This window comes from Acomys minous, assembly GCF_964271855.1.
Source record: "Acomys minous genome assembly, chromosome: 1".
Lineage (NCBI taxonomy): Eukaryota > Metazoa > Chordata > Mammalia > Rodentia > Muridae > Acomys > Acomys minous.
The window spans coordinates 102815939-102842517 of NC_140483.1; the positions used below are offsets into that span (position 1 = coordinate 102815939).

Below are 26579 nucleotides of genomic sequence, written 5' to 3' on the forward strand. Positions count from 1 at the left end.
CATAGGAGTTTTCACCTCATCACACACGTGGTGGCCTCACTTACGGAAGATTAAATACAATTGAAAAGCCCAAACACTGGAGGTTCTAGCAGCCAAGAGCTTGCCCCCAACCCCCTCCCCAACAAGAGCAGCCGCACCTTCATTCTCAGGCTTGACGGTCACAAGTCTCAGAGTACACTCGCCCTCCCACCCACATCCCACAGCGGGGACACACGTGCGTCCAGAGCTCATGAGCCAGCCAGCCGGCGGGGAAGGGAGGCTCCAGGGGCTGGGGGCAGGGCCCGGCGGGCGGGCGCGTCGTGGGGCCGGGCCTTGGCGCCCAGGGAGGGGACTAGGGGCGGGCGCGGGGCGGTGCCCGGCTCACGTGGGCGGGCGGGAGCAGCTGAAGGTCCGCTGGGGAGCCTGGGCTGTCCTCTCGCGCGCGGCGCTGGCCGGGGCGGCGGCGGAGGAGGAGAGAGGCGGCGGTGGCGGCGACGAAAGAGGAGGGGAGGACGGGGGCGGCGTCGGACTGGAGCCGATCAGCGGTGCGAGCTGCCCGGGGCGCAGTCGTGAGCTCGCCCGCCGGGCCCCCACCCCCGAGCTACACCCTGCCGTGCCCAGCTTTGCCCGCGTCCGTGCGCCCGCGGGGAGCGCGCCGGGGCTGCCCCCCGAATGACGGGCGGAAGGTTCGACTTCGACGATGGCGGCACCTACTGCGGCGGCTGGGAGGAGGGCAAGGCGCACGGGCATGGCATCTGCACGGGGCCCAAGGGCCAGGGCGAGTACTCTGGCTCCTGGTCGCACGGCTTCGAGGTGGTCGGAGGCTACACCTGGCCCAGCGGCAACACCTACCAGGGCTACTGGGCGCAGGGCAAGCGGCACGGGCTGGGGGTGGAGACGAAGGGCAAGTGGATGTACCGGGGGGAGTGGTCACATGGTTTCAAGGGGCGCTACGGGGTCCGGCAGAGCCTGTGCACCCCCGCCCGCTACGAGGGTACCTGGAGTAACGGGCTACAGGACGGGTACGGCGTGGAGACCTACGGGGACGGAGGTGAGCGGCGTCGCGGGCGGCCAGCGCAGTGGGCTCTTACAGGGATACGGGGACGTGGGGAGGACGCGAGACGCACGTGTCCAGAAACCCGCCAAAACACCTGGGGAATCTCCCACCCCTCTCGACCTCCACCCCACCCGGGGAAGACTGGGCACGCTGCTGGGCACGCTGCTGGATCGCGAGGGTCTGCTCAGACCGCGTACCCCGGGCGGGCGGGGTTTTCCATACCCAGGGAGTTAGGCGTGCTTGTACCTGGCGGGGCCCGGAGCCGGGCTGCCACCGGGAGGACTGGGCAGGAGAGGGGACGCTGTCACTTGAGCCCTTCACATTACGTTCCTGATCCCTCCCTCTCCGGGCCGGGTTTGAAATCGCCACTCTGGTGGAGTTAGACGGACGCTTTGGGCTGTGTAGCTGCCGGTCGGTACTGAGGTGCTGACCGCCTCGCGGTTTGGTTTCACGTGGAGTCTCATGTTTCGCTTCTGGTCCTCTAGTTAGCCTAAAGATAGAAGCCAGAACCCCATAAGTAGGATGTTGGGGAATTGGACCTTGTTGAGGGTGTGTTTGGAAGAGTCTTAGTTATGGGCAGCAGAGCGACCGCCCAAAGCAGGTGAAATTCCTAATTTTCTCCCTAACTTTCACTTGGCTCCTTAAAATATTTTGAATCAGCAAAATTGTAATATTTGCTGACTTGGAGATCTTTGGAAAAATGCTTTAGGAAAAAAATCGACAGAGTTTCCATTAAAAACAAGTTGTTAAAAATGTAGAGTATGCTATATCCATGATATACATTAAGGGGTGTGGCCTAAACAGTATACCTGGATGCGATTAATGATTTTTGTCATCTAATTTGTGTATGTTATAGAAGAGGATTCTTTTTTTTTTTTAAACCAGGGAAGCATACATTAGTGAAACAGGTGTCAAAACTTGATTAACTTCTTTGAAAACAAAGCTGAGAGAGACAAATGGCTTATGTTCTGGCAAAGTACATTTTCTGATAATAAACATAATCGTATTTAATTGAAAAGGATTGTAGGAGGCGATGTCACCTTGTGGAATTAAGCGGCTTCAGAGATCCAATTAAAAGTTTCTACAGCCCACTGAAATTCCGTTATGCTATTGCTTACATAAAAGCTTATACAATTTGTACACTTCACTTGCTCAGAACACTTGGGCTGGGCTTCAAATGCAAAACCGCAGAATGGTAGGATTTGCCTGTTGGGGGGTGGGGGGGGATACGTCTTTTCACCCTACAGTATAAATAAGGGCTATGGTTCTCATAGATTAAAAGGGAAGAAATCAATACTTTTCAATGAACTGAGCCGTGAGTGGTATGGTAGTTTAACAGGAGCCTTTAACTGTTCAGAACCAGCATAAAATACCTCGACTGGCAGCCTATGGTTATGTTTGCTTATGAGTGGATTATATTGGAAGCCTAGCTCTAATATAACAAAATACTGTCTTCAACAATGGACAGTTTGTTGCTTTTTAATGTGGTTGTTTTATAGCCCTTATTTTAAAGATTATAAAGTGGTTTTATTTTTTAATTTAATTACAACATAGACTTTTTAAAAGCTAAAACTTATTAAAGAAAATCTGGTGGTTCAGCATATTTGTTATGCTTACTAATCAAAACATATAGAGCACAGTAAAAACCATCTATGTGTCTGTGTTGTTTGTACAAGGGCAAATATATCTCCAAATAGCTATGAATGACCTGCCTTCTGTCTTAAACCAAGTATGAAAATTTAAAAAGACAAAATTTGGCAAAACAACAACCTGGTGGGCTATAATCAGAAAAAAATTAAACATGAAGATTAGTTTTGAATGCCTACTCAGTGCTAGCCAGTTTCCTGGGTTTTCTCATGTCATCACACTTTATTAGATAATCCATAATGTTTTTAAAAAATGGCCTGAGCAGAGTTATATTACTGCAACTCAAGTCATAGGGAGGTTTTAGTCCCAGTAGGAACACCAGCCTCTCTATTCCTGAGTTAGCTTAATTTTGCCTCCCTTCCCATGTGTTTGTGGTGACAGTAGAGATGCCTTATCTATCATTTTATTTCACTACAGATCTCTGTGTAAAACATCACTGAAATAGAAACTCCTATAAAATATTAAGAATTACCTCCATCATATTCATGAAATCCAAGTCTAGATGCCCAGATTCTTTTTTTTTTTCCTTTATTAATTTATTCTTGTTACATCTCAATGGTTATCTTTTGTGCAAACTCTGACTTGCTATTACAAAAAAAAAACCAAATAAAAAAATACAAACAAAAGCTATAAAACTATAGAAGATGCATAGGAAGACTAGGAAAGCTATCTGTGTATTTGAGGCAGGGTCAACTTGTGACCCAGGCTATCTTTAAGCTGAGTGGGGACCTTGAACTATAAGCCAGGACCAGGTGGGGATGGAACCCAGGGCTTGACTCCTGCCAGGCAAGCACTCTGCCAACAGAGATGTGCATCCTCAGTCCCACCCATTGTTTTTAAAACTATGTTTATAACTACATATAGCCATCCACAGCATGTGCTTAAGTTTGACACACGGCAGTATCGAATTTGACTAAAAGTCATCCTCTTCTGGAGGCCGTTCACTGCAAAACTTGGCCGTCAGCTCCCAAGTGGGCACAATTCAAATCAAAAGCTGAAAAACCATTTGTTGGCGTGTTAAATATGCACGGTGTCTTAGGAAGGGAGAACAGTAAATCATAATCCCTTTTGGACAAAAGAGCTTGGAGACCACCTGCTTCATAGAGAAATAGGTCCTGTTTTCTAGGTTCCTTACTAAACCAAATCTCTTTAAAATTTCGGGTCAATTAGTTAGGATTTGAGCAAACTGGTGTCTGGTTGTGCTGTGGATGTCCTGGAGGAATCCCCTCCCATACTGTGGTGTTATAACAACACAGAAGGCAAGGTCTGGAATACCCCCTGCCTCTGCCCTGTTCGATAATTCCAAGGATATTTAAACTTTCTAATCATTGTCATTCTAGAAACAGCTAGAGTCTTCAAGCAGTTCTTTGGGAAGTAAATCCTGCCTTGACGACTTTGGAGGAAGGTGGCTACTAATTTTCCCATCGATGTCTAAGCTTTATTAAGATGGATGGTTGTGTCTTAAAAACATAACTAGTTATGCCATCTTTCATCTTTATAAATTATTTTGAAAAATCATTCTGTAGAAAGATTAGAATGATAGGAACATGACATTTAACAGGTCAAAATGCTAAATAGGCCGTTTGTTTTAAGGGTGTGTGTAAGGTTGTATAACTTTTATTCTGCTATTTAGATTTTATCTAGGAAAAGCCAAAGTTAAAAGTTTCTAATAATTCATTGTTTTCCTATTGAGGCAGTAGCATTTGGGGATAGCTGTTATTCAGTAGGAAGCTCGTTATAATATAATTATAACCCTACTGACGTTTCTTTAGACAGGGTCCAGCTGTGTAGGCCAGACTGGCCTAGAACACAGGAACCTTTCGGGGTGCTGGGATGGCAGGCATGTACCCCCACACCCAGCTTCTGAAGTGTTTTTCTATAGACCCTGTTCTCAGAGCTGTGCCCCGCCCTCTTCAGAAGCTCACAGGTCTACTCAGATACGGCAGTTACAGTCCCAGACCCTGACATTAAATACTATTTAGTAGTTCACTGTTGTCCTGCTGCTGTTGGTTTGCACAATGGAAATATGTCAGCGTGAGAAGAAGAAGGAGAAAGTGGCTTTGAAATTGACTTAGGAACAGTTCCTATTTGCACGGTGGCATAAAAAACCACTAGCCAGGACAGGCATGGTGACATGTGCTTATAATCTCTGCATTCAGGGGATTAAGGCAGGAAGATTGAGAGGACCAGGCCAGCCTGGGCTACTTACTAGAAGTCATCTTAAGAAATAGCAGTACCCCAACCCCGGTAGTATTGTTTCTCGCTGTAGTAAAAATAAGTGTGTCCCAGTCCCTGGAAATCTGTAAGGTAATGTAAAATACAAAGTAATCAAAAGTAGAGCAAAGTCAACAAGACTAAAGAAATGATTTATTTTCTTTGACATTGAGAATTGTTATGAATAACACTGAAGTGCTTACATTTAAAAAAAAAAAATTTCCAGATAGCTGTTCTGAGGGCAGACTAGGATGCAAAATTTGCCTTTAATTAAAGAAAATGGCCTTTGAAAATCCTGAGCTCCTTAATTTAGCCTTCATTTCCTCCAGGAGAGCATTTAAAAACCTCCACCAGGTTATTTTTTTTTAAGCTTATTTTTGGTTATGAAGTAGAAAGACCTTACTGAAAATAATTTTTTAGGGTCCATCTTATTCTAAAAAGTATAGTAGTCACTGAAAAGGTGATCTGAGGCAACAAAACTTTAGTGGACACTGCCGAGTGTTCCTCGGAGATTTTAAACCGTTTCTTCCATCCTGCCGGTTCTCTTAAGCTCTTTAATCGTCATCTTCAGACAGCTAAAGAACACAGGACACACAAGCCATGAGCTTGAGACACTTGGCTTCTTTTGACAATCATCCTGCCCTCAGGTACTTCCAGTGTGATGAGACTCTGTGCTTTGGCCGGAGACGAGGGAGATACATAAAGAGAATGGGCAGGAGAAAACAGATTTAGCAAGGAACATGGTACCGTACGCCCTCAACTCCCCCCACCGCCTCCCCCACCAATCCTTGGTACTCTACAACTTGCCTTTGCCTAAGTGTAGGATGTTTTGTGTGCTCGAAGAGCCAGTGCAGCTTGTTGGACAACCCATGCCCCAAGTATTATGGTCACTTTACTAATGTTAAACCTGTGTGCTTTTGGGGATGTTGTGCTGAGCATAGACCTAAAAGCCACTTTTCAACTAAATTAGTAAAACTGTATTTGACACTACGACTAGAATTAATTTGTTTTTTTTTTCCCTGCTGTGGCACTGCTTTACTTTGATGTTTGGGGGGCTGGGGAAGGGGAGATGATTCCTAATGATCACTCTTTTTGTATTGGGGGAGGTGGGACATTCACAGCTCCGAGGGTGTGGCTCACTGAAAGAGCATTAGCCTAGTATACATAAGGTCCTAGGTTCAATCCCCAGAGAAACACAACAAACAGTGGTTCCTGTGTATGCCTACCACTCATGAAATGTTTTAAATAAAAAGCAGAAGTCAGGCTATCACCAAAGTTTAGACATTAGTCTGTAAGAGTCAAAGTCACCAGGTAGCCATTCACAAGTGGGTGAAAAGGGTTGCCCAAAGAAGTGTGTTGAATTTGACCCTGGCCTTTCTTGCCCAGGGTCCTGCTCTCTCAGTGTGCAGGTGCCATACCCCAAAACTCACACTCTGCTGATGTGCTTTCTCGAAGGTACCTACCAGGGCCAGTGGGCTGGAGGCATGCGGCATGGCTATGGTGTGCGCCAGAGCGTGCCCTACGGCATGGCCACGGTGATCCGCTCCCCACTGCGTACCTCTCTGGCCTCCCTGCGCAGCGAGCAGAGCAATGGCAGCGTGCTGCATGACGCCGCCACCGCCGCCGCCGCCGCTGCAGAAAACCCGGCTGGCACCAGAGGCGGCTTCGTGCTCAACTTCCACGCGGACACAGAGCTGGGCAAGAAGAAGGGTGGCCTCTTCCGACGGGGATCCCTGCTCGGCAGCATGAAGCTCCGCAAGTCCGAATCCAAGTCTTCCATCTCCAGCAAGCGCAGCTCAGTCCGCAGCGACGCTGCCATGAGCCGAATCAGTTCCAGCGATGCCAACTCGACCATCAGCTTTGGTGACGTCGACTGTGATTTCTGCCCTGTGGAAGACCATGTGGATGCCACCACCACAGAAACCTACATGGGTGAATGGAAGAACGATAAGCGGAATGGCTTCGGCATCAGCGAACGCTCGAACGGCATGAAGTACGAAGGCGAGTGGGCCAATAACAAGAGGCACGGTTATGGCTGCACCGTGTTTCCCGACGGCTCCAAGGAAGAGGGAAAATACAAAAATAATGTCCTGGTCCGTGGAATACGGAAGCAGCTTATACCAATAAGAAATACAAAAACTAGGGAGAAGGTGGACAGAGCGATAGAAGGCGCACAAAGGGCTGCCGCCATGGCTAGAACCAAAGTGGAGATAGCAAACTCAAGGTATGTAAATACGGAGAGGGTCATTTGGCTTAAGGTAGGGATGGAAGTTCTTCAAAACACTGCGGTTTTCTGTCTGTCTGCTTGATGGTATCACCGAATAAGTTCCCAATACATTAAAGCCGTGCGGGGAGGCTGATGTTGGGGGACAGAAAATGATTGAATCCAATGGAATGAGAGTGAGAAGCCATTTTCAAATATTGTTGAAGGCTCATGGGCTATCTTTCCTCTTCTAAATTATGTCCCTAATATTTAGCAACCAGGTGGAGTTCATTCAGACATCCTTCTAAGTCTGGAAATTTAATGTTTTTAAAAAGTCCTCTGCAACACTGTCACTGCTTTGTGTGTTAAAAGAAAATATCCCTTTAGGTAGAAATATACCTACAATATAGATTATATGCCTTTATTACGATATTAAGTGGAACATATTTACAACTCCCTAATAAGATTATTCTAACTTATGAAATTTAAATTATTGATCATTGGGGCTTTCTAGGCGAAATCGTCTTAGAGAAAGACGCAAGTGGCTAGGCAAGGAGGCAAAAGCAAAAAAGTGGCAGCAACAACATACGTGAAAAAAAGCCAGAGCTCCTCATGGAGACAGACCAGGAGACCAAGGCTGTGAAGGATCGCCCCAGTCTTTGCAGGAAAGATTAGATCACTGGTGTATTAAAAGGAAGGGGGTGGAGAGAGCTTGACGTGGGCAGATGGCGTTCTCACTGAGCCAAGGTTGGAAGGAAGTAGAGCAGTTGAGAGCAGGGCTGGGGTAAACAGGAGGAGATTGACAAAAAGATGCCAATGGGCATGGGAGAGTTTTGTGTTTGAGGTTTTACCCTAGAAACAAGGCTCAGCGGCTCAGCATAGACACTTAGGCCTAGAGTTTATCTATCCATCCCATCGGTTAGACAGGAAAAGAGGGTTTTGCTTGGAGGTTTTGGGTTTTTGTTTCTTCGGCATAGAATATTTAAAATTCTGTTTCTATTCAGTAATACTCATCTACCTCCTTAAACCTTCCTCTGAAGCCACACAATATTAGCATATCTTCAGGGTTTTCATTATTAATACTGAATGTGATATGCTAATATTCAGAGAGTAACTCGTAACCCCACCCCTTTGGGCTGGACCATAGGAAGTTTACGGTACTTGGAACTATTATTTTTTTTAAGATTTATTTTTTATTATGTGTATGTGCCTGCAATAGGATATGCGTACCACATACGGGGTCCCATCAAGGTCAGAAGAGGATATCTGTCTGCTGCCCTGGAGCTGGAGTGATCAGCAGTTGTGAGCTATTGCGTGGGTGCTCAGAACCAAACCGAGATCCTCCACAAGAGGAGCACATGTTCTTAGTCATTTCTCCAGCTCCAGCAGTTGAACTTTTAATGCACAAATACAAAACAAAGAAAACAAAACAAAACAAAAAAAAACAGGTAGCTTCATAACTATTCACTTGAATATTTCTAGAATCCTAGATTTGTTTTGTTTTGTTTTTGAATACTCCTGTTTTAGGAGTACTGTTGTATCTGAAACAGTAATTGAAAAGTAAAAATGGGGGTCACATTTTTTTTTTGCCCTCATGGCTTTCCTCAGCTCAAACTGCCTTACAGGATCGCCCCTGCTGTCCCTCCCCCCATCCTCCTCCCTCCACCAGCATCCTCTGGTCTAACAGTTTTCTTTGCTAAGCACTAGATCTGTATGCATTTCAGAGTGCTTGGCTCACACAGTCTCGATGACTTTCCTGGCCCTCAGCTCCCTTTTAGAGCTGACACTGCACCCTTTGCTTGCTAGGCCCTAATCTCTAATGGAATCTTCCGTTTCAAGCTCTCCTTACATGGTAGTGACACGCTACAGGCAAATTCAGGCAGGCTCAGTGGACACGGGAAGTAAACCTGTGCCGAACACTCTTGCAGACGCTGTATTCTAACACTGGCCTTTTATGATTTGTTTAAATTAGAGGAAACAACCTTGCTGAAGTGGGCATGCCTGTAACACAGGCACTACTTGTGATTATCCAAGCATCATAAAAATGTTCCCAAGTCAGAGCCACATTCTTCCTTGTTGAAAGACAGGGAGAGTAGCACATAGTTTTGGGACATTGTATCATATAGTAAATAATCCAGACATCTTTAGATCTTGTGCTTTCAGCAGCTGAGATTTCATTTAGCCATCTAAAAATATTCAACTTATTATGCTAGGTGAAACAGACTAGTGGCAGAAGGACAGATACTGCCTGATCCTGCTTAGATGGGCCATCTAAAATGGTCAAACTAAAACACAGAGAGCAAAGTGGTAGCTGTCAGGGAATAGGTGAGCTAAGGAGTCACTCACTGCCTGTGGGTTTGCAGTTGAGAAAGTGTGAAATGTGTCCATTCAAGAGAGCTGTGCATCACCGTGCCTGCAGTTCACAGTACTGGGCTGAGAATTAAAAATGTCTTACGAGGGCTAGAGTTGTGTCAGGAGATTTTGTGTTTCCACGACATAAAGGTAGTATGCAGGTGAAAAAACAGACAAAACATTAAAAGCATTCAACTGCACTTTTATACCTTCTTTCATTTTTCAGTGTCCTTCCTTGAGGCAACAGATAGTTCAAATATAGAGTTTTGGCTTTAGTTTTGGAGGTAGCTGACAGGTTGATATTTTCCAAGAATCCGTGGAGTTTGGACTAACATTAGCCATGAAATGGATGAGTTTAAAGTTCATGACATAGGTAGGTACTGAACATCACAGAGTAGGTATACAATGTGTAGATGACTCCCTGGAAGGTTAGTCCTTTTAAAAGTCAAAATTTGAGCCTGGAAGATGACTCCATGGGGAAAGGTACTGGCCACTAAGCCTGGTAAACTGAGTTTGGTCCCCAGACCCACATGATAGAAGGAAAGAAACAATGCCTGCAAGTTGTCCTCTGATCTTTAGCACATGCCCACACATACACACATAAGCAAATGGCTCTCCTCCTCCTCCTCTTCATCTTCATCCTCCTCCTCCTCCTCCTCCTTTTCCTCCTCCTCCTTCTCCTCCTCCTCTTCCTTCTCTCCCTCCTCCTCTTCCTTCTCTCCCTCCTCCTCTTCCTCCTCTTTTTCCTCCTCTTCTTCCTCCTCCTCTTCTTCCTCCTATTCCTCCTCCTCTTCCTCTTCCTCTTCCTCCTCCTTCTCCTTCTTTCTCCTCCTCTCCTTCTCCTTCTTCTTCTTTTTCCATTTAAAGTCAAAACTTTAAGAGCTGCTGATAATTGTGGACCTGTAGACCTTTTCCTCAGGTTTCTGCTCTGATTTAAAAAAAATATATGATAGAAACTGACATTCTTTTTCTTCCCCTCTTGTCTTGATTGCCTTGATCAGTGACTGGCATTGGTCTCAGCTTTGTTGCTTAAGAAACATTAAGGCTGTGATCATTTCGAGACGTGAGCATGCCTAGCCATCCCTAAGCCTCCGTGCCAATGGCTGACCTCAGCCTCTCTGCCACTCTCTGAGAGACTTTCCAGCCAGGGAGAGAGAACCATGCCAACACCCAGACCTTGTCTTGCCTTAACCCATGTTCACCCTTTCATAGACCTGACCAGCTGGCCTTGCTTTCAACTCACTGAAGTATTCAGAGCATCACAGCTGAGAATGGGTCTTTTATGACATTGGGCTTGTTTTATAGAAGTCTGTCTGGGTAGAAAGGACTAGAAAGCACAACCCAGAGCTTGAAGGACTGTGAGGTCTTACCCAGTGCACTTTCCTCATTCAGAGAAAGCCATGACACTTTGTCCAGAATTACCCACCATCCTTCTGACTGGCCTGCTCCCAGCACTCAGTGACCTTCAGTGACCTTTCTCTTAGCGCGTCCTCCAGCAGTCCCTTCTGACGTCCTTTGTCCTGTTCCTCATTCAGTCACTATTTACTCCATCATGGCTAAAGGGATTCCTTAGGTGGAATGTTCAAGGAGGATCCTACAGCTGGGGAGAGATATTGTAAAGAAGGGAAAGTACGTGGTTGAAAGGGTAAGTAAGAAGTGAGTTTATGGAGCCACGCTTCTTTTAGAAATTAATGGTATTCCGAGGAGTGAGCTCAGAAGCTGTGCCTTGGAAGCAGTCATGATAAATGAGGGCTATGATGTGCACTGACATGTGAGAGGGACAAGAAAGTGCTAGCATCAATGCTTATGCTACGGTTATCCTATCATAGCATCAAGAATCTACCACCACAGGGAGGTGGTAGATTGGAGAGGTCACAGGAATGATTCATTCTGCACACCTGTCCTGGCCCTGGCACCTGGCACTGAAGCTAGTGAGGCCCACTGGAGTATGGCTAGCCAGGCTTCAGTCTTGAGATGTCAGGACCTATAGGTCAGAACAGGTAGCTGTGAAGGACTTGGGCTTCTACCATCAACCTCACCCTGACCATGAGTACCACTTCTAGTGACAGGAGCAGTCTCTGGATGGATAATGTCAGGAGGCTCCCTCCTCTCCTGCCTGTCGTCCCAGGGATGCCTATGGAAAGGGTGGGAGCAGACAGTGTGTGGAGGGCCTTGGGTGCAGGTGACTTGAAGCACAGGTCACCTTGCTGTGTTTGTCTTCAGAACTCTAGGGCAAATTCTGCTCTCGCCAGTTGTAGACTAAATATAAAAATGCCTTACACTTTTCTATAGGATTTTTAAAGACTGCTCCTCATACTTTTATAGTTTCACCCCTTCCCCAAATAATGAGTCACCTGTGGGTCTTTCACTGGGAAAGCCCCTCCACCTGGAGCCTCGCCCTGTCTTCCCCTGGCTAGCTCTACGGTCCTCACTCAAATGTCAGTGTAAAGTATAAATATTCAAGGTAGTTACCCAGGACCCCATCCTCTCCCCTCCACTTCCATCCTCCTCAGTATGGATTAAGTTCTCATGTTACCCTTGGTTGCCATTGCATGGCAGTCATGAGTTGAGTCTCTCTCCCGAGCTGGATTGGGAGAAGCTGACCCTACTGGTAGCTCTGGTCCCTTTTGTGTCCCCGACATGAGCTTTGATCAGAGAATAATAGAGAGTGAATTAAATTGTCATCGCTCAGGGATTTGATACGGTTTTCCAGTGCGTTTATGAACTATAGTTTGAAGCAAGAAGATGTATTACTGATATTTCCTGTGCCGCAAATTGATAGTCAAGGAAGACTAGAAAGTGCAGAGCTGGCAGTCACGGGTACCCTTTTCCTCATGAACCCAATAGGACCAAGAGGTATGGGAAAGGGACAGAGCTGTACGTTGACAAGATGTCTCCGTTCTCAGTGGGAATTGAGCTGGTCCAATAATAAGCTGTAATTTCTCCACAGAATAGGAACCTTTGGGAATTCAATCCATAGTGGGTATAACGATGCTGGTTTGTTCTGTGCACTCGACAGCACCAAGGAGTAACAGAGCAGGTTGTCTCTAAGAGTCAAAGGTTCCTGAACATTCAGCTGTCTTTTTTTTTTTCCAGTTTCTCTTGTTCTGCTTCTTTCTCAGGGCCATGTTCTTAAACTGAATCCTATCTGAGCCCAACACATGAAGTTGCCTAGGATAGATAGGTCAGCCCTTTATAAAAATACTTCATTTAATTCACACTTCACTTATGGGTATTAAAATCCAAAGTCACCCATGAGTCAGTACATGTTAAGAATCCAAAATAGCTTGATTGCTACTGATTTTAGCAAGGGGTGGGGGTGGGGGGGACCCTCATTCTACACCAAATTGTTGTGGAAAGTAAAGTCACTGAATTTCTCAAATTCTATTGGAAGAAGATTGTCTTTTTTCTTTTGAGAGTGAGAATGAAAATTTTGTATTCTGTTTTGTTGGGTTTTTTTTTTCCTCCTTAGTGGGCTTTCTGTTACTTAGTGTTTTTAAGACATACCTGCTGTTTTCTTGCCCACACTAGACTTAAACTAGTAATCCTCCTGTCTCAGACTGAAGAATCTTGGCATGACAAGGCCTCTATACACAATATCATATTTTTAAGAACAATGTAATGTTACCTTATGTATTTTTAAATTGTTTCTTCCACTGGGAGTCTAGTTAGTTCTTAAGTGTGAACACAGTAGTTTTTGCATGAAGAGGAATTCTAATGCCTTCAAAACTAACTTAAGGAGGAGGCAGCTCATCAGATAACACACTGGCATTTTCTGCTGAGCAGAGCATGGGTTATTACTCTCACTTGGCTGCCAGTGTATTTCACATCATTATACGTGTGCACTCTGTCAAGCTGGACCCTGTGTGCACAGTTATGAGTGCCAGCCTGTTCCATGAGGCTGAGGGTGTGGCTCCGTATAGAGTACACATTACCTACACAAAAAGGACCCCATTCCAGCCTCTCTTCTGTATGGAGTCGACACATAGCCCACAGGCAATTATCTTTTTAAGAGGCAAAGAAAATAAGCAATTTTTTAAAGATACATTTCTCCTCTTTCCCAAAGAATGGCCATTCCTGTGGGAGAAAGCAAGGAGCCTGCCCTAACTTCTTCCCACTTACTTGTCTATAGAGTGTTTAATGGCAAACATGGCTTCTCTGGAAGCAGGGCCCCAAAGCTGTCCCCAAATCCTCTGACTGTGGGCATATGGAGAGAACAGCCGGAACTAGAAAGATGACCTCCCAGGGACAGTGCTGTCCTGCCCCCAAGCCAGGACTGAGGCTTGGCAGCTAGAGGGCTAGGAGGTGTAACTCAGGGACACAGAGAAACTACTGTGGCAGTCCAGTCCCTGGTGGTACATCCCTTACCTACTGTTTAACAGGCCATTGCACACAGCTCAGGAGAACATTGTTAGGAGAGCTTTCTCGTGACCTTTGACAGGGTGTCTTGATTAAAAGGACTCTTCCTTCAAAACCTATTTCTTTAGCTCCCAAATCTGAGCCTAGTAGGAAACTCAAACGGTGAAGTTGGGATGTGTCTTAACAATGAAGTAGATGTAACCGAATACAAATTTAGGGACGATTAATGTTAGGCTGAGTCAATGCCACACTGTCAACCCGACTTTCAGATTGTTACAGTCATTCCTTTAAAAACGCAAGTCATAAGCGTCGCTCTTAATTTGACTAAACAAGGAAGACTGTTTTGTGTGGTATGAATGGGATTGGAGGCAGTGTTTAATCCTGCAGAGATCTGTGTGGTGACAACCAGCTTAGAAAACAGGAGGAAAAAAAAAGCTGAAAAATCTGCAGTCATTAGCTAGGTTTGAGGTCATATGTTGACTTTCTTTCAACTGTAGCAGTTGGAGTCTACCTTGTACAAGTTTCAGCAAATTCCATCTCATCTAGTATGAAATAGAACATGTTCCTGAGGGTCTACATATGAACAATTGAAACGTGATATCTTTTAAGAATAGCTTCATTTATAATGAAAGCCATAAGCTATGACATCCTCTTGGAAGTGCCTCCGAATTGTAATGGCGTTCACAATTCTGTCCTATGTATCCTCTGACCTCAGCTCCGAGGGAGAGCTGCTCTGTCTTTGGGCAAGTGGCAGAATCCCATGTGCAAGCGAGCTGTGGAGTCTGCCCAGCAGCAGCTGCCAGCAGCCCAAGCTCCCCACTCACAACTTTCCATTATGGATTAAGCTGACTCTGCCAATCTCCCTTTACTCAAGACACCAAACTGGACGCTTGCAAGACTAGTGCCTTGCAAATCTTTGAGATGCTTTTCTTATTATAGATGAAATATGAACATTGTGTTTAGGAACGGGATCCAGCAAATGCCAGAGGTATTTATGTAAGTCATTCAGCTTTAGTACAACGGCCTCCTGAGAATAAAATCAAATCAGCTTTTCAGAATTCTGACCTTCTGTTTTAGTTGGTGTTTCACATTTGTTGTATACTATGCCAAATTCAAACTAAGCTGATTTCTGAGAAATTTAATTAATATGTAAGGAGTCAAGACTGGCTCCAAAGTGCTCTACTCTTTTGAAGGCAATCTCCTTAGGAGATTGTGTGGGCCAGAAGAAACTTATTAAAGACAACTGAAGAAAAAAAATACATATATACATATATACACACACAATACATATATATATTGTGTGTGTGCCCTCACTTTCTAGTATTTTTTAAACAATTATAGAGATTAACAGATAATTTTCATTTGGTTTCCACTAATTTTCTTTAACTTCAGATTAAAAGTTTTACAAATTTAATGGTATCAAATAATAAAATTTTGGTTTCAGTTGCTGAAAGTCTTTTTTTTTTTTTAACATTTTGCTGCATTGGTATGAAATATTTCTTAATTTGGTTTTGTAATTTCAAGATTTCATACTTTTGTTTTTGTGTATTAAGGGTTTGAGATATATTTGAGGAGCCATTTAGTCAGAATACCTGGAACAGATATACCACTGAAGCCAGCAATTTAGGGCTCAAGGGTGAGACTGAAGACATGTCAAGCAGGGCTATTAGACATCTTCATATTGACCTGGTCCATTGTTCCTCATCCCGTTCTTGCTCAGCTCAGAGAGTGGAAAATCAGTGGACCCGTTATTTGCCTTAAAGAGACACAGATGCCACTGAAACATGGCATTTACCCCTTCCTTAGCTGTCATATCTTACTATGCTCAGTAATATTTTTATGCAGAATCCCAGAAAACACATGTCCTAGTTTGTTTTTTTTTTGTTGTTGTTGTTGTTGTGTGGTTGTGATCAAAACCAACTTGGAGAGGAAAGGACTTATATCATCTTACACCTCCCAGGTCTGAGGAAGTCGGAGCAGGAACCTAGAGGCAGGAACTGAAACAGGTGAGGAGGAGGAACCGTGGAGGAACACCGCTTACTTACTGTCTTAATCTTCATGGCCTGGTTTTTATACGACTCAGGACCACCTGCCCAGTGGCCTGGGCCCTCCTACATCAATCATTCATCTAGAAAATGTGCCCACGGAAATGCACACAAGCCGGTTTGAAGGAGGCAGCTTGTCAGTTGAGGTTCCCTTTTTTCAGGTGACCCTAGTTTTGCTGTCGATAAAAAGTAACCAGCACGATACACGTGTTAGCCAGTCCGTCTCCTAAGGCCTGTTGCTTAGTGAAATAGGAATTTTAATCATTCTTTGAACCTATAAATTTTCAAGTAAATGCACAATTAATACTGAGACTTTTTATGGACTCTAGTTGGGGGAATTTTAAAAAAATATTAACTATGGAATAATTGATGTATTGCCATGAATCTAAGAACCATGTGGGAGGAGCTTTATTCTAATATAGTACTAGAAGCAGGCTTCCACAGGTGGTGTCTATCCTGAGAAGCACAGGATAAGTAGATATTTTCTAGAAGGTGGAGTGATGGAGAAGGGTACACATCAAAATAGTCCACTAAATGGGGGTAAGGTAAAATGTTGGACTAATTGCAGCTATGTGGAGAGTAAGCTGAGATGTTATTCTACACACAGCAGGAAGTACCACTGATAGACGTTTATGATCATATTTATAAAGCTCACTCTGGATGCTGGTCATGAAGGATAACCAAAGGGCTGTAGAACCAAGAGTCATGACACAGGAACCTGCTAACTATTAGCAAAGACAAGAGCCCATGGTTGAGCGATGCAGGGCACTGGGGGATGACAAGAAAGCCCATGTGCAGGTGCACCAGAACTGTCTGATGTGGTTAAACAGATGTGGGTAGAGTGTACAGGTACACCAGAACCATCTGATGTGGTTGAGCAGCTGTGGGTAGAGTATGCAGGTGTACCAGAACCATCTGATGTGGTTGAGCAGCTGTGGGTAGAGTGCAGATGCAACAGAACCATCTGATGTGGTTGAACAGTGTAGGTAGAGTGTACAGGTGCACCAGAACCATCTGATGTGGTTGAGCAGCTGTGGGTAGAGTGTGCAGATGCTCCAGAACCATCTGGTGTGGTTGAGCAGCTGTGGGTAGAGTGTACAGGTTACCATCTGATGTGGTTGAGCAGCTGTGGTTAGAGTGTACAGGTACACCAGAACCATCTGATGTGGTTGAGCAGCTGTGGGTAGAGTGTACAGGTGCACCAGAACCATCTGATGTGGTTGAGCAGCTGTGGGTAGAGTGTACAGGTACACCAGAACCATCTGATGTGGTTGAGCAGCTGTGGGTAGAGTGTACAGGTTACCATCTGATGTGGTTGAGCAGCTGTGGGTAGAGTGTACAGGTGCACCATAACCATCTGATGTGGTTGAGCAGCTGTGGGTAGAGTGTACAGATGCTCCAGAACCATCTGGTGTGGTTGAGCAGCTGTGGGTAGAGTGTACAGGTTACCATCTGATGTAGTTGAGCAGCTGTGGGTAGAGTGTACAGGTGCACCATAACCATCTGATGTGGTTGAGCAGCTGTGGGTAGAGTGTACAGGTTACCATCTGATGTGGTTGAGCAGTGTAGGTAGAGTGTACAGGTACACCAGAACCATCTGATGTGGTTGAGCAACTGTTGGTAGAGTGTGCAGATGCACCAGAACCATCTAATGTGGTTGAGCAGGTGTAGGTAGAGTGATCATGGCCTGGAAATTCTGGTTTGGTTGGTTAGATGGATCGGAGTGCTGCTTACTCAGAATATTGGATTTCATCTTTTCATTCATTCTGAGAGGTGGGGGAGGAGAGGGAGAGGGAAAGAGAGGTCTATCCACCTGTGTCTGCCTCCTAAGTTGATTGACTTCTTGGATTTCTAAGTGATAATTGGGAAGAACTCAGGGAAATTCACAGTCTACCTCCACAGTACAGATCCCAAATTTAAAGACCCAAGATATTTATAGGGCATGCAGAAAAAGGAATTCTGTGCATGTGTTACTAGACACACCTTTCTAAAAACGGACAAGTCAGACAATTCTCACATCAAATGACTAGAAATCTGTTATCTCAAGACAGTATAATTCAGGTCTTTGAATTTTTGGAATTATGCTTTCTAAGATTTGTGCTCTGGAGACTCAGTGAGCACGATCTATGCTGGTGAACTTTTTTTTTTTCTTGGCAAAATCCTAGAACAAAATATCACTCTGGAAAATTATTATGCTACAGAAATACCATCGAGCAAATATTTATATAGTGCAAGCTCTGTCCAAATCTGGCACTAAGCCCTAAGAATACAGAGATGAATAAGAAACAAACCCCGTCCTTGAAAGCAAATACCCAGCCCAATGCACATTACTAATGTGTAGCTGGCAGGTGCCATGGAGCACCAGGGTAGAGGGGGACCCTCCAAGGAGCAACTGACACCGCCTTAATGAGTTTGTCACAGACACGTGCCTACAGAGTCTTCACAAGCAGCTTTCTCTAGTCACCGGTATCTGTACTCCAGACCATCTGTCATTGCCTACTCTCTCTACATGTTTGTGGGTATATTGCATATGAGGTAGACTAAGTACAGAAACTGAATAATACCTCCTCCCTTCTCAATTTTTCTTCTTCTGAGACAGGGCCTACCATGTAGCTCTGGCTGTCCTGAAACGCACTCTGTAGACCTGGCTGACCTTGGTCTCATGGAGATCCACCTGACCCTGCCTCCTAAGGGCTGGATTCAGACTGTGCTCCCCCTATGCCTAGCACTGAAAACGTCTCTTGAAGATAAGTGAACTTGATCATTGCAATCTTGATCGTAGGATTCACGTAGGAATGCAATGGCATTCTGGTTCTTTGGCTCTCAGAATCTCCCCACTCTCTCCTTGACTTCCCCTGGGCCATATGCAAGTGTGTGTGTGTGTGTGTGTTAGAGAGAGAGAGAGAAAGAGAGAGAGAGAGAGAGAGAGAGAGAGAGAGAGAGAGAGAGAGAGAGAGAGAGATTATACACATATTACATACTATACATATATTATATACATATATAGTTTAGTGAGTTGAATTATTTTTTGAAGGGTAATGGGATCTTCTTAGTGGTGTTTGGATTAAGTGATTTCAAAGTCAGCTGTTTGATCTGTGAATGCATTTTTGGTACTGTTTCCGGATGAAGCAGTATAGACAACACTGAACATGTCCCCCCATGCTCATGATGCACTAATACATGGTCTCCCCTCTTCTCTCTGAGGATAGTGGCCTGGCAGAGACCATTTGGCCATATGAAGAACCAGTAGGTCCTGACTTGGTACCTGGACCATGGCATGACGTTGACACTTGTCATCTCATTGAAAACGTGTAGCAACCACATCTGTAGGACATGAGGAGTTAGAAGATCACAAAGCAAGCATGTGACAGATTAGGCTGAGGCCCAAGAAATGTAACGTTTCACATCCTCTGAGTTTTGGAAATTGAGCTAGGTGATTTTTTTTCTTGAACCCCTCCTTAGGTTCATAGAGGCTGGCCTGGCTAGGAGCAGGAGTATTGCAGTACACAGCAGAGCTCTTGGCTCCTGGAAGACATTGCTTCTGCTCTCCTGTGGCCCATCACAGGGAAAGCATGAGAGTTCCTCTTCTTCTACCAGGCACAAAATGAGCATCTCTCAAAATGAGGCATAGATGGAAATACTCACCTGTCAAACGTCTCAGTGTAGTGAAGTCTGGAAAGGAGAGGATGGGTTATGCTGAGAGACGTGAGCTAGAAAGTGTGCAGACCGGGAGAGGTCTTTCAACAGAACCACCAGTGCGATGGGCGTCTGCCTGATGTGGAGGAGAGATTCAGTAAAGCCTTATCCGTGGGGGAGACTTCAGATTTTTTTAAAGCAGTATTTTGTGTTTATGTTTATATTTTATTTTTTACAGTACAGTATTGTTATGTTTTCACAGGCATAGTATTATACCTTGAACATTTCTCTTAATCACCAGCTCCTTTGTCTTGCTTCCCTCATGAGGCCATCCTATCATGGTGTGTTTGTGGCGGGGCTGGGGAGGGAGAGGGATTCGTTTCCCATCCTCCTCACACTCTCTCATTGCCTTCTGTCCCTTTGGAGCTTTTTCTTCCCCCTCACACCCCACCCTCTGCAACATAAACGTTCTGGTCAAGGACAAGGATGATAAAGAACCTTACCTTGCATTGTTACCTTTTAATAAGACTTGGTAGACTGGAAGTGGTGAGTGAGAAACAGAAGCAACACTAAGATGTATGTCTGTCCGATGCCTCTGATAGGTTAGCAAAAGGATTTCAGGATATGCGTGGCTTATCTCAAATATAGGAGGTAAGTCATTGTTATGAGTCTTCTCTTACTAGTAACATGAACCCGATTGCTAGAGAAAACCCAAGTCTACCTCTCTCCTGAAATATAGATTCCCCTCCTTTGTCTGGTGTTGAACCAGACTGGCACTTCTTAGAGAAATTACTCATTACCTGGAGTAAAAGAACCCAGCATGCTGCTTCTTGGATTTCAGACTTGTCCACAGTCAGAAGTTGGTCGGGGGAAGAGATGGGGCCATATTATATAATTGTTTTTCTTTTTCGGAGATTACTCTGATTTGCATTCAATTTGAAGTCCCTATTAAGATGAAAGCAGTGAGGATGGAGCTTTACAAGTATTGTGAAATCACTACATCATCGATAATGGCTTTACACTGATGGGATATAGAAAGAAAAATAGCATTAGAGTTAAGACAGTAACAACATGCGTAAACCAAGCATGTTACCCTGACACAGTCCTTAGTTAACAACTACCCTGGTCAGGTAGTTTTTGACATGGCAGCATGCAGGTCTTGCTCCTTGGAAGGATACACTCTAAATAGCTTCATTCATTTAGAAAAAAAACAAAAAACAAAAAATCCTGTCACTGGCCAATAATAGCCAGAAGCAGCTTTCTGCAGTCTCCACTTGTGTCACTTGTAACCCTAGTGCCTTGAGTCTTCTGATACATCTGGGTGAATATCTGTTTTATCTGAACAAGGTCAGTCTCACTGTGAGTGACTGCAGTTGTGGCCATGGTGGAATCATCTGTGCTAGCGCCCTTTGTAGAATAGTAGAGTCCCTCCGCAAAGAAGGCAGGATGGTTTAGGGCGCGCTGCAAGATGGTCTTAAAACCACTCTCTTTACAAATCCAGACAATTCTGCTCACATTGCTTAACAAATCTCAGTCAGCCATCCCAGAATGAGCCTTCATGGTAGCTTTTAGTTGAGGGAAGCTTCCTGTGCCGAGAGCCATGTTGAGGCAGGACTCATGTCCCTAGCCTCCCCGACCAGCCTGATAAACCGTGTGGTGGTTTGCACTCTGGTTCTTATCACAGTTTTCCTGGTACATGGACCACAGAGATGTTCAAAATGTTCTGGGGTTTCTGACCTAATGTCTTTCTCAAGGTCTCATACAAATTCTAATTGATAATATCTCACAGTGTCTCAAATTTCCTGATTTGCTCTTGTGTACAAAAGTCTCCATGATTTCCTGCATTGTTTTCTGTAAAATCCCGCCATCATAATATGTAGAAGGCATGAACATGGCAAGGATTGATTCTCCCATATTTTCACTCAACTCTGACTTGGGCTCTTTAATTAACTCCTTGCCATACATGCTTCTTAAGGCTGCCTTAATTTGTTGTCTCTGGTCACTGGAATGGTTGGACACAACATCCACCACTGCTTGCTCATCTGCCGCCATCCCCTTCCTTGCTTTCCAGAGAGTTTCTGTACCCTCTCATTGCATCAAAGTTGGAGGTTAGTTGGATCGTTCCTCGGGGGCCCCAAGTCATTGTAGTGACCTGGCTAGGGTAAGGAGTTTGTCCTCTGGGGTACTGAGAAGGCATCTGTCTTCTAGGAATGCCACCTGTCACTGGCTCCTTGACTGATCCGCCACCGTAAAACTGTGCAAGTGGCTGTGGGATAACCAGAAAATCCTGCTCCATCACATAGGACCTCAAAGCCTTGGACTCCAGGATAGGTTGGTGTGTCCCCTGGCTGTAGGACACCAGAATGGCCCCCAGGGTGTGGGTAACTTCTGAGTGTAGGGTGGCCTCCAGCTCCTCTTGGTGCTTGTGGGTAAGCACCTCGTTCCATTGGTAGAAAGCCACTAGGATATAGATGCTAAAGTAAAGATGACCCCTGGCCTTCAGGAGTATACACAGGGAAAGATGGGTAGCCTATTGGCATAGCTTGGGTATGATATACCCACCATCCCATAACGTGTAAACTCTTAGCAACAAGACTGTAATTAGAGGAACCAAAACTAAAACCTGTTTTGAAGTACCAGAAGCATGGCTCTAGAACTCAACTCAGAAGGTTATTATGTATTAATTATTGATATTAAAGCCTGAGCTGTTGGTTTTCTGTTCAGGAAATTGTCTCCTGTGCTAGTGAGTTTAAGGCTCTTCTCCACTTTCTCTTCTAATAGATTTAGTGTTTCTCATTTTATGTTGAGGTCTTTGAGCCACTTGGATTTGACTTTTGTGCATCTTTCTTTATTTTATTTTTATTTTATTTTATTAATTTATTCTTGTTACATCTCAATGGTTATCCCATCCCTTGTATCCTCCCATTCTTCCCTCCCTCCCATTTTCCCCTTATTCCCCTCCCCTATGACTGACTGTTCCTGAGGGGGATTACCTCCCCCTGTATATGCTCATAGGGTATCAAGTCTCTTCTTGGTAACCTGCTGTCCTTCCTCTGAGTGCCATCCAGTTAGACCAGCACCATTTCTTGAAAATAACCATTCTATGGTTTTTGGCTTCTTTGTCAAAATTCAAGTGTCTATAGGTGTGTGGGTTTATATTTGGGTCTTCAATTCAATTCCACTGATCAATTAGTCTGTTTTTATGCCAATACCATGCAGTTTTTATTACTCTTGCTCTGTACTGTAGCTTAAAATCAGGGGTGGAGATACCTCCAGAAGTTCCTTTATTGTATAGGATTATTTTAGCTATTCTGGGTTTTTTGGTTTTTCCATATGAATTTTAGAATAGCCAAACATTGGGCAGAGCACGGAGAGTCTTATGGAAGAGTAGGGAGAAGGATAGAAAGACTCAGAGGGGACAGGAGTTCCACAAGAAGGCCATCAGAGCCAACTAACCAGGGCCAAGGATGGCCCATGGAGACTGAAGCGCCAACCAAGGACCATGCATCGACTGGACCTACGCCCCCTACACAGATATAACTGATGGGCAGCTCAGTCCTCATATGAATCCCCTAGTAGTTGGATAAAGGTGATAGGGGAAATAAGGGGAATGGTAGGACTGGGCGGGGAGGAAGGATATATGACCAGGTTATAAAGTGAATACTTAATAAAAATAAAATAATAAATAAAAAGAAATGATTATGAAATACTTGCATGTTCCACATTTGTTAGATGTGAAGGGAAAAAGGAAGTGTGAGCCTGACTCCCACCACAAGCTTAGAGTTAACATACATGAATTGAAATCTGTTCACCCAGCATGTTTATTACTGTACTACCCCATTGTACAGTAATCCCAAGGCAGTTTGCAGATGTCAAAATGATTGTTCCTAGAGGAATTAAATAGTTATCTACCAGGCCGTTCGAATGGCTCCTTTGTACTTGGCTACGTAGCCCAGTAACACTTCTTCATACTACAAAATGAATTTGGCAGTAAAAACATTTTTTCCTTGGATTGCTAAGGGAGCCTAGGCATGCTAGAGCAGTAGTGCCCTAGCACTCACTCTGCCCTTAGCCAGCAAAAGTTTACTCTCTGTTCTTCAGGAGAGTAGCTTTCAACCTGTTACTGGAATCCCTGAATCTGATTATCAAGTAAGAAACAAGCACTAGTATTTAATTCCACAAGTGAAAACTAGAGTAAGAAAAGTATACTTAGGAAGTGGTGTGGTTTGGTTTGGTTTTGGCTTTGCTTTGTTGCTTCAGCATTTTGGGTACTGTATGATTTTTGGCTTTAAAGTTCAGTGACTAAGCTTTAATGTTTAGAAGCTTTATTTAAACTGCAGCTGCTGTATTTGTCACCATTGTTGAGCCTTCCCTGCATATCTCAAATGCGTTTCAAGGCAGATAGGATAAACCACCAAAGGGAAGATGAGGATGGGCACCCACCCTCACTAGGGTCCTGGTGAACATGCGTGGGTGGATGCTGGCCCCAAAGAAATGGCCAGTGAAGTGGTGTGAATACTGGGAAGTCTGGCACAGTAGCCATACCTTGGGTCAGGTAAAACTGGTTGGGCATGATGCCGTAAAGAATTTGGTCAGGACAGAGCCTTGTAATCCCAGCACTCAGGAGGCAGAAGGAGGGTCATAAGTTCAAGACTAACCTGGACTAGTTGCTGAGATCCAGTCTCAGAGAAAAAAAAGTTGATCAGGGAGCAACATTTTGGAGGGAAGCTAAGGCGTGGCCTTACTAGAGACAATGGACTTAGTGCCAGGGAGGGAAGCAATAATGTACATGATATGTGAAAGCGCATAGCCTAAGGAGAAGGGGCACACTCAAAAGCAGTGAGCTCACTAGTATGCCTAGCTGTGGCACAGTCTGGGTCTTAGACTCACAGGTCCATGGGCTCATGTCCTGTTAATGCCTCAGAGTGGCTCTCACTGCCAATAGCAGCTGGGAACAAGGATTTTCCCAAACACGTGCCTTGCTCCTGCCCTCATGCCCCCATGAAACATGATCAGAAAGTCCCAAGTATTAGGAGAATAGTGGTACTACTTCCAAAACTTCTGAGAGCCAGTGTTGTTGTTGTGTAGCAAAGAATGTATTGATCCCTTGGGAATCAATAGGGAAGTAGGCCAGAAATGCTGGATACAGCGTGACTGTGATATTTAGGCTTGAACTTCATTCTCACTTGAAAAGTCTTAGTCCCAGTGTACCTACAAGAATACGATTCCAGGGGGCCGGCAAGACAGCTCATCAGGTCAAGGTACTTGCTCCCAAAGCCTGGTGGCCTGACTTCAATCCCCAGAGTCTGTGTAATCCTCTGACTGCCACATGTGTACCCACATACAAACAATAAATGTTTAAACATTAAAAACTAGATGTAAAAACCCCTTCCTGATCCCGCACTCTCTTCAGCATGGATAGCCCGGCACTCTGTCTCGCTCTGCTGCGGTGTTGGGCACCACCGCTGGGTGGTGACGTGAGAGGAGGCTGGTGACATACAGAGTGGCACCGTGCAGCACACAGGTGGAAGCTGTCCCCGAGCTCTGAAGAAGCCAGTAACATAAGCAAAGCAGTGTCTCCAGAGAACGAGTTGAGATGCTGTGCGTACCCTGGACTGAAGGCAGAAGTTGTTGGGGCACAGAGAAGACACCCCAACATGAATCAATCCAGTCAAAAAAAAAAAAAACCACCTAGTCCTGAAATTCAAAAGGAGAAAAGTCAGAGCCTGTTGTACACAAGTTAAAATACTAAAGGTGTCCTCCGTAGAGTGACCTGGAGCACGTGGCAGGCAGGGTGATGCTGGGACAGTGGGCACAAACTAATAAATCATATAACGTATGAACATTCACAGTGGGACATGTCTGGGGGACCGTGGGACTCCTATAACAGTAGAACTACGCAGCCTGATCATTGGAGCAGTTCCTAAAGAAAAGAAAACATCAAAATCAAAGATTCATGCTGATATAATAAACGTGCTGGGAAAGTATGTAGAGGGGGTCTACAGAGGTATGAGTGAAACAGGAAATTAGTGTATACTGAGGCAAGTGTCAAACACAGTTTGTGATTGTAAATGTAATTTACTTACATAATTCTACCTAATTCTCTCTCCCTGGCAAATTGGCATTTCCTTATTCTGTAAGGCATAATCAGTGCCTGCAGTGCCCCTCTAAGCTTGAATCTTCATGCTGCCTGGTCTTTTGACTAAGAATCTATAGGAAAGGAATAAAAACTTTCTTCAGAGAGTAAGAACATGTCTAAGTGCAGACAGTTGCCTTACAGCTAAACAAAGAAGAAGAAGAAGAAGAAGAAGGTGTTGATTGGCTAACACAGACCCCTAACCCTACAGCCCAGGTTGAACCTTTGAAAAATGTGCTGACGTGTGGTAACTGCATAGAGTAGGTGGGATGAACAGAGAGATTGGCATTCTGCACAGAGCGCTTGGGAAGCTGAGCATCTATCTGGGATCCAGACCGACATGTCAGCATCCCTTCTCTTACCCTGTGAGGGCTGTCTTTCTTTGGCCTCCCTCCATGGCTGAAGACAGAGAACCTTGCAGGCTCCCAGAGCCACCCTGACAGACACCTTCCCCCAGCTCTCTGTGCGAGCAGCCTCTCCAAGGAAGCAGGCAATTCTAGGACTGGTCAGAGGTCTTCAGGCATCCTAATTGTTTCTGTCAGGATAATAATTGTCAGATAGTCTCTAGTCCAACAACAGTATTTTGGAAAGTTCACCAAACATGAACAAATGAACCAAAATATTAGTTTTTATCAAGCTACCCAGATATGAGTTACTTCTGCAAAATCATGTATTACATCATGCTATATCTTAAACATTTGGTCTATGTGAGAATTTTGAGTTAGCCAAAGATATGGAAGTTTGCTTTTTTTCTTTTTTTTATACTTTTATTTTGTTACACATGTGTAAAACAAACTACATACAGCAGGGAGAACCATGTGACAATCATGAGACTACTGAGTACTATATATGTTACATTCATAGTGTCTTGGCCATCTGCATTCGTCTCGTTTGAAGTCAGTGTCTTTCCTGTCTTGTTGGGTCTAGATCTCCTAATGAGATTCAATATCT

The 26579-nt window shown here is 44.6% G+C and overlaps 1 protein-coding gene and 1 pseudogene across 6 annotated transcripts in view; one reads left to right on the plus strand and one right to left on the minus strand.

Moving 5' to 3' along the window:
* The first annotated feature begins 394 nt into the window (after positions 1-394).
* Positions 395-26579, plus strand: part of JPH1 (junctophilin 1) — a 98800-nt gene continuing 72615 nt past the window's right edge. For all 5 annotated transcript variants that reach the window (XM_084786774.1, XM_084786770.1, XM_084786772.1 and 2 more), the window contains exons 1-2: positions 395-1030; positions 6353-7121. In XM_084786774.1, coding sequence (XP_084642900.1) covers positions 652-1030; positions 6353-7121 — 1148 coding nt within the window. In that variant the 5' untranslated portion in view covers positions 395-651. The remainder of the gene's footprint in view (positions 1031-6352; positions 7122-26579) is intronic.
* LOC311600327 (annexin A7-like) lies at positions 20227-23210 on the minus strand (annotated as a pseudogene). Its single transcript has one exon. The product of its transcript is annotated as an annexin A7-like (transcript).